This window comes from Salvia miltiorrhiza, unplaced genomic scaffold (genome assembly GCF_028751815.1).
Source record: "Salvia miltiorrhiza cultivar Shanhuang (shh) unplaced genomic scaffold, IMPLAD_Smil_shh original_scaffold_358, whole genome shotgun sequence".
Classification (NCBI taxonomy): Eukaryota; Viridiplantae; Streptophyta; class Magnoliopsida; order Lamiales; family Lamiaceae; genus Salvia; species Salvia miltiorrhiza.
The window spans coordinates 252,345-260,880 of NW_026651535.1; the positions used below are offsets into that span (position 1 = coordinate 252,345).

The 8,536-nt window shown below is 32.5% G+C and overlaps 1 protein-coding gene across 2 annotated transcripts; it reads right to left on the reverse strand.

Annotated features, from left to right (window-relative positions):
• Positions 1–91: 91 nt before the first annotated feature.
• LOC131004226 (DEAD-box ATP-dependent RNA helicase 15-like) lies at positions 92–5,021 on the reverse strand. Of its 2 annotated transcripts, XM_057930864.1 has the most exons (12): positions 4,910–5,021; positions 4,666–4,788; positions 3,927–4,027; positions 3,071–3,243; positions 2,711–2,942; positions 2,518–2,636; positions 1,982–2,038; positions 1,705–1,889; positions 1,453–1,597; positions 1,283–1,366; positions 1,136–1,199; positions 92–448 (listed from the first exon to the last, which is right to left on the reverse strand). In XM_057930864.1, the coding sequence occupies exons 2-12, from the start codon at positions 4,779–4,781 to the stop codon at positions 438–440; spliced, it is 1,287 nt and encodes a 428-aa protein (XP_057786847.1). In that variant the 5' UTR covers positions 4,782–4,788; positions 4,910–5,021; the 3' UTR covers positions 92–437. The 2 variants fall into 2 exon arrangements, with proteins under 2 accessions (XP_057786847.1, XP_057786846.1); XM_057930863.1 differs by lacking the exon at positions 92–448 and having other exon boundaries at positions 952–1,199.
• Positions 5,022–8,536: the final 3,515 nt, after the last annotated feature.

An 8,536-nucleotide genomic window follows, 5' to 3' on the forward strand; every position in this document is an offset into this window, starting at 1 on the left:
AGAATACCTAACTTTGCCACTTAAAATGATTTGGCTAAAAAGAAACTTATGAGTTTATTAGAGTAATCATATTCTTTCACATGTTAGTACATTTTTGTCTAAAGAAAATATATTAATCTCTGCTGCTCCGACAACAAAAAAATTCTCAGTACATGTAAAAGAATGCACCATCAATCCAGTGCATCATTAATCCAGCGTGAACAAATCCAAGCACAAAATCCCAAGATACAGAAAAAAGATTAACACTGATACTGCTAATGCTACAACAGAATCTACACAATTAAGTCTTGTTTGCCCTCAAAGGATTAAGGGAAACCAACCACCATCTCTCTCTGAACTACAGTAACATCTTTCTTCATAGTACAGTTACACCACCAGAGTGTAAACAAGCTAACCGGAACTATTCTGCGTGTCCGTCTCCTCAAAAGAACAAGCAATTAAGCCGGCACTGGATGAAACAAACAAAACAAAACAAAAGAAAGAAATGAGCAAGAATCACTGGTATACTTTTTTTTGCAGAAATACTAGCATATGATAATCAAGGAATTAAAAATCATGTGAGCGCTTCAAGTTCTTTATTGTGTACTGTGGGGAAAGCTGGCTAGTAAACGGTAATAACATGTAAATACAACTGATATCAATTGCAACTCTATTTGGTTTATAAGCATTGAAAAGTTTATCCAGCTAGTTGTTCGCTATAAAAGGCACACTTGGTCAAGCCTTTAATAGAATACATGGCTAAAATCAATGAGCACCATAGGCATGACATGGGGGAAGTGAAAGGAAAGAATGCTAGACGAAACTTCTAGACTCGTCAAGGTTTTGGAAGCACATTTTTAAGAATAAAGCAATTTCAATCTAATGTCTTCATTTACCAGCTAGAAAATAATATAAAAAATAACTTCAAAGTCACAAACTCATGTAGCATTTGTTCAAAGAGTTAACATTGCATCAACTAATGATCGACATTTTTATTACTAATCCAGTTAGTGAAAACGCATTTAATCATGATATAATTAATATACATTAAAACAGAATAGCAAGACAGCAAAAGAATAGCTTATGAAGTTGACTTTACTCTACTTTATTGAAGATTGCAGTTTCAAATATAGAGTAAAACAAGAATAAGGCATACTGTATGTAGCAGTATCAATTTGTTCAGGGAGCTCCTTTATATCAACTTCAAACCTCTCTTGAACCTGTTCCAGGAAAAGGGCACATTTTAAACCCAGAAAACTCTAGGCGCCCTTGGAAAATGGGGAACAGCATGGTGGTATTTTACCTGATTGAGAACATCAGAATCTGATGCCGATGATACAAACGTAATTGCAAGCCCTTTGGTGCCAAATCGACCAGCTCGGCCAACCTGTAGTGGCAGCAAATTTAATAAGGTGATCAGCTCCACAATCATGTCAGTAATTCAAGAACATCAAGTCCTAGAGATGGACATACCCTGTGTAGGTAGGTATCTGCAGAATCCGGCATATCATAATTTATGACGATGTTTACACGCTCAATGTCAATTCCTCTTCCAACTAAATCAGTTGCAACTAAGATTCTCTTCAAACCCTCTTTAAAGCCTTTGTAGCGTGTCAACCTGAAAAAGGCAGCCAGAAGTTTTAAACTCTATGAAAGCAAAAATTAAGAAAAGTTCCTACTAATATTTCACCACACATCTAGGCTATCATTAAAAGATAAACTTGCCTTTCTTCTTGAGACATTCCAGAGTGTATGCATATAGATGGAAAGTTGCACTCTACAAGCAACTTGTTTAGTTCGGCTGCCCGGCTGACACTTTTAACAAAAATGACAACCTGGTTGAAATCCAGGGCATCAAGAAGGTCATTTAACTTCCGGTTCTTCTCCATATCTGTCAGCTTGATGTAATGCTGGAAAAGAAACCAAAGAACATAATTACAAAGCACTTCATTAACAGGCAAACAATAACATATATGCTCCATAACTATGCAAGTCATTGTACCTGTACAAGCCCATGAAGTGTCAATTTTGCTTCATCATCCACATAAATTTCCATTGGCTGCAAATGGAGAAGGATCCACACAAAGTTGAATCAAAAGTTGAGCAAAGAACAAGCAGGTACCAACCAAATTTCTCAAACTACATTTACAACTACTCACAGATGTTCTAACTTAAATTACCCAATGTTCATCTGACATGAATATCCAAACCCAATTACAAATATGTACTTGTTCTAATGGTAGCCTCATTTGCTCATCCTATTGGTTTATAGGGTTGAATGATATCCATTAAGTAATAGCAACCACAATGGCAAATACTTGAACTAATTGCAGAATCATCTGCTCATCTGATTGGTTTTTAGGATTCAACGATGTCCAATTACCTTCGGTGACAAGAACTCAAATTCTTTAACACCCTCAGGCCTCAACCACCACCAATCCCCAGAGTTAATTAAGATCACAAAACATTCAAGAGTGCTGCATGAATACAAATAAGTTATATATCCAAGACTAAGAGAATAAGGTCAAAGGAAATTACATCTTGCATGAACTTCTTGCAAACAGGACGAATATCCTTACTAAGAGTAGCTGAGAACATCATCACTTGCTTATCATGAGGGGTCATCTTGAAAATCTCTTGAACATCTCTTCTCATGTCTGATAAAAAGTCACTATTTAAGTATGATATCATAGTTGCTTATTTTACTAACTCAATAGAAAAACAAACATACCAAGTGACTCGAGCATCTTATCACACTCATCAAGAATGAAGTGCCTCACGTTTTTCAAACCAAGATCCTTATCTCTAGCAAGAGATAATATCCTTCCAGGTGTTCCTACAACAATATGGGGGCATTCATTCTTCAGTAAATCCTTGTGGGTCTTAATGTTGACACCACCATAGAACACAGCAACTTTCAGATCAGGCAGATAGGTGCTAAATCGCTCAAACTCATTGCAAATCTGCCAAAAAGCAAGATTAAAATAATTAGGGAATTTGACTTCTACATCAAGCACAGGAATTTACATTTGTTCATGGGTATAATCTGCTAAACTTGATGTCAAACCATGAATATGCATCTCCAAGGTACCTGATATGCTAGTTCTCTTGTATGGCAGAGGACAAGCGCAGCTACTTGGCCAGAAACTGGTTCAATCTGCTGTAAGGTAGAGAGAACGAAGACAGCAGTTTTTCCCATCCCAGACTTCGCTTGACAAATAACATCCATTCCTAGGATAGCTTGAGGTATACATTCATGTTGCACTGAGAAGTACAAAGAAAATCCGAAAGTAGGAATCCTCAATCAGTAAATATGTTCTTCAAGAGTCATTTAATTGAAAGTGGTTAACTAGACCAATTTTCGGATGGAAATCAAGATAATCAGAATAATTGTTACCTGAAAAAAGAAAAATAAACAGATGGTTAGTTAGTTAACAAAACGCTCATGTAAATACAACCTTACACAGTATCTGTAAGGTACAAAAATCATATGTGCATAATATGCTGACAAGATCTTTTCCATAAAGGAACAACACAATGGCATACAGAAAAGGAAAGCTACAAACTGGGATGGGAAACAACTTTAAACGGAAACCGAAGACACAGATTGTCATGGAGAATTACAAGTAATTAACCTGCAAAGCCCTACATCACGAAATTATCTTCATACCCATGGGGTAAAAAAATTCTGGATGTTATATCAATGCTTCAAAATAGTTTTTTGGTTAACCAACCAGGTCAAAGAAGGTAAAATAATTTTCGGTGAACCATTCGGAGCAAAACATACCAGTGCTCCAGAAGCTAATTTTCTTAGAACTTAGAAGTATTTATTTTGGTGAACTTTTGGAGTAAAATTTGCCAGCAATCAAGAAGCTAATCAAGTTGTGCTATGTCATCTTCATTTGAAAAGTATTTATAAATTTCAAACAATGGATATGGCGTTCTACCTTCAGAAGGATGTTCAAACCCGGAATCCACAATAGCTCGAAGAAGCTCTGGCTTCAACAAAAAATCTCTGAAACCCGAGCTATGGATCCCCACATAACCCCTGCATTGACCAAAAGAATACATTAAAAAGATAAGCCAAGTAGCAAGGAAGTCACTAAATGAGTAAATTCATCAATTACAATGCAAGGAACGTGATTTTGCAGTCAAATTAAGGGCAAACATGGATGAAAATATACAACCCCCACCCCCACCCCAACCCAAACCAACAGCTACATCTTTGAAATTTTAGCAACTATGCAGGGAGCACGCACACAGAGTCTTTGTTTATTTCTTTCATAGATGTGAGAAGTTACTGAAACCATCAAAGAAAGCAAAATCACCCACAAAGATACAAACTTTACAGAGCTACTCTTTCTAACTTAATTAGAAAAGCATCCTCGACCCACCTTCCATCAGTATCACTGGATTTCCCAAAATTAATCAGTTGGACACGCACCTAAGGAGTTCTCAAATCTCTACTTTCACATTTCTAGATCTCCCACGAACCACGCGCCTAAAGACTATAAATCTTCACTAGACTCGATTCCACAAGCAACCCCACGCCCCTACTCACCCAATCTAGTAAAAGTTTCGCGATTTATGCATTTACAGATAAATCAACAATCATTATTCAACACAAACAGCTACTAATCAACCAAACAGAAATCAAACTTTCAACTTAGCGCAAAAAGAAATTACTTTTTGACGGTCTCTCCGGCGGGCTTGCCGTTGACGGAGTCAGGGGCTTTCTCCTCTTCTTCCTCGTAGTCGAGAAGCTCTTCCTCGTAGACTTCGTTGTCTTTTACTTCGCCCATCTTTCACCTGTAAACACACACACACACTTCCGAATCTCAGCTCAAATTTACGAATTGAATTCCAGTTTCCAGCCGATAACGAAAAGAAAAATAAGAGATGACTTTCATGTGAGGAATTCGATGCGTACCTTGAACTTAAACTGCGTGAGATTTGAGAATGAGATAGGGCGCGCTGGAAAAGGGGGAGATAAACCCTAGGGATTTTGGGGTTTTAAACTTTTAAGCGAGGCTTCAATAATACTAATAATAATAATAATAATAATAATAATAATAATAATAATAATAATAATAATACTATTTGGACAAAAATTTGTTCGGATAAAATATGTTTAAATACTTTATAAAATAAATTTATTTAAAAAATTTAGTTCAAAATAAAAATGAATTTATCTAATTTTATTATTTTCTTCATATTGCAATTTTTTGTCATTTTTTAATAACTTTTTTATTTTTATTATTTTAGAGTACAAAAACTACAAAAGAAAAATAACAAAAAATCAAAAAAATGTTGTAATATATATATACATATATATATAACTACAATATGTACAAAACAATAACAATAACTTTTTTTTGTTAGGACAAATTTTGTCCAAATAGCACTACTCATAATACTAATAAGTAATAACACATCACAAATATTAGATTTATATCCCCTCAAACATTATACTATGTGATTATATACATCACATATGTATATAAAGTAATCTTTTCAATATATTTATTAAGTATAAATCTATATGCAATAAAGTATTAAATTATTCTTTGTGATCTAGTAGTATAAAATATCTTCAAATTAATTGCATTGGTGCCATTAAAGCTCAAATGGCAGATTAAATGAGTTCCTAATTATTCTTTAAATCTTTTACCTTTTAAAACTCAGCCCGAGTTATAAGGATTATTAAATTGTGATAACTATTAGTGAGCATATTTTTTTGAGAGTAATTATTTTTTTTTTTTTTTTGACTTGGGAAAATGGGGAGGGGAGCAGTGGGATTTGAATCGGGACATCACTTGAGAGTAACTATTAGTGAGCATTAATTGCTAAAATTCTAGTAATTTCTAAAGCTATTAAGATCAAATAACCGTAGCCGTAGGTATGGCAAACAAATCCGTTTACATTTGAATTAAGTCCAACGAATTGTGTGTAATCAATCTTCACCCAAGTATTATACTACCTCAGTAGTATTCCTTCCATTTAATAAGGATGAATGATTTGGGTACGAATCTCAACCTCCCTCTTCAATTATGATTAATATAATGTGTATATCTAAATAAATCAGAGTGCGAATACCATGATAGTAAACACGATATAATGAAAGAACCAAGAATATTTGTTTTATCAATTAAACGAATCAATACGTTCATACGTACTAAACATACTAGGATGATAAAGCCAGTAGCCTCATTTTTAAGAATTCGACGACATAAAAAATGTAGTTAATTGTAGTGAATAATTATTTTAATTTCCATTAAGATATAAAGGAATTACGAATTTCCAAAAAAAAAAATGCTCGTCCGTATTACTTATTAGTTATTACGATGATAAATTTTATTTTTTTTTACTTTGGGAACTTGGGGGAGCAGTGTGGTTTGAACCCGAGACATCACTGTTCACAGACAGGAGGTCGCACCGTTTGGTGTCCCTTTGAGCACATTAGGATGATAAAGTTAGTAACCTCGTTTTGTTGAATTGATTTATATAAAAATGTAAGTGAAAGATTGATTTTAATTACGAATTCTAAAAAATGCACAAGTCTTCTAGTCATGAATTCATCAATTCACCATTAGACCAGGCCAAATCAACTTTTGTTCCATATATAACAAAAGGGTGATAAATCAAAAGCTATTTTATTCTATAAATGAAATGAGAATGAAAATAAGTGTTATTAAAGGACTGGAAATGAGAATGAAAATAAGTGTTATTAAAGGACTGGGTGAAGCAAACCAATCCGAACTAAAGTAGTAGTATTAGTTAAAATGTTGTCGGTAGAAATTAAACTTGCAAACTCGTGGTTTTTAATTTTCTCTTATATGAGAATGAAAATAAGAATATGAATGAACTTGATTATAGTGAATTATGATTTTTTATTTAATTCGATATGATATTAATAAAAAATTTGAAAAGCACACCGGAATTCCACCGAAAGAACATTAGTAGAAAATTATTGAAATGTTGGAATTCAAGGTTGGAACATTATTAAAAGTTCGCAAAACGTTTAGACATAAATTGATATTTACTCAAAATCAAATTAATAAGCAACACTTTGGTATATATTAATTCCCATGTATGTGTGATTATATATCCAAACGATGCAAACTTCGATTTCTAAGCTATGAGATTTATGGTTCAAATTTTACCATTTTTACAATCTTCATCTCTTTATTAAAAATAATAATCATATGTAATATGTAATCGTAATAGGTATATAGTTAAACGTTCTCGCATATACTCTTCAAACAAATTACAATATACAATCTACTGTTTGTGATCTAATAAATTTAATAGAAATCAAACAACTTCTATGCTTTTTTTTCCTTACTAATACCTTTTTATTTTTTAGTTAATGAATACCTTTTTATTTTTGAGTTTATTGTCCATAAATTCATATACTATAGTCAAAATTTGTGTTTTAATTTTTTTCTTACATTATGAAATTGGTTACAAAATACATAAACTTTGATACATTTTGAAACATGTCCTGAATTCAAATTTCAACCAAAATGAATCTAATCTAGCACTAAAATTTTTATACGTGGCATGAAGGATTACAATTGGTTGCTTACTTGGAATTATATGTGGCATGAACATGAATTATTGAATTTTTTAGGGGAACAATGTCATATTGAATTTCTTAGTAAAAAGACATCTATGTTTACTCTCTTCTCACTTCACGCGGTGAACAACAACCAAAAATTATTTCTATTTGTAGTAAAAAAGCGATGAAAGTAAAAAAAAAAAAAACAAATAAACAAATAAAAAAAAGAGTTGTGAAAAGCATGATCGTGGTCACAGTGTCCCACGATTTTATCAGAGCAATGGACAATATAATTCAAAGAGTAAAGAAAGAGCGTTTTCCCCCTAAGAAATTCAATACAACGTTGTTACCCTAAGAAAATTTATGTTCATCAGTTCATGCCATGTATAATTCAAAGTAAACAGCCAATTGTGATCGTTCATATCATGTACTTAAAAGTTCGGTAAATTTCAAAAGATAGTAAATCACTAAATTGTGTGTATTTTGTCATCAATTTCATATATAGGAAATAAATAGAAATTTGACTATAGTATAAATTTATAGTCAACTGTGGCTGTTCATGCCATGTATTAAAATCCGGTGTCCGATCAAATTCAACTAGCTAGTACGTCACCCGTGCGATGCACGACGAATATATATTTAAATAAATAAATAAATATAAATATTAAATAGTTACAAAATATAAGCAAATCTATATCTATACACAATATAATTGAGAAAAAAAATAAAAGAATATGTTTATATAAGTAAATATTAAAATTTGTATACAGACAACTAATTATTTATCTACAAATTTATATTAGAATTAATACAAATTGAACTTTTAAGCAAATATTTTAACATTAAAGAGATCTAAATTAAATCAAAATGATTTCATTCTCTTTAGTTTCGTTAAAAAAATACTCTCTTCGTCCCTAAAAAGTTTGTCATAATTTTCTTTTTTAGGTGCCCCTCAAAAGTTTGCCCCAATCTCTTTACCTTCTATTTTTGTACATG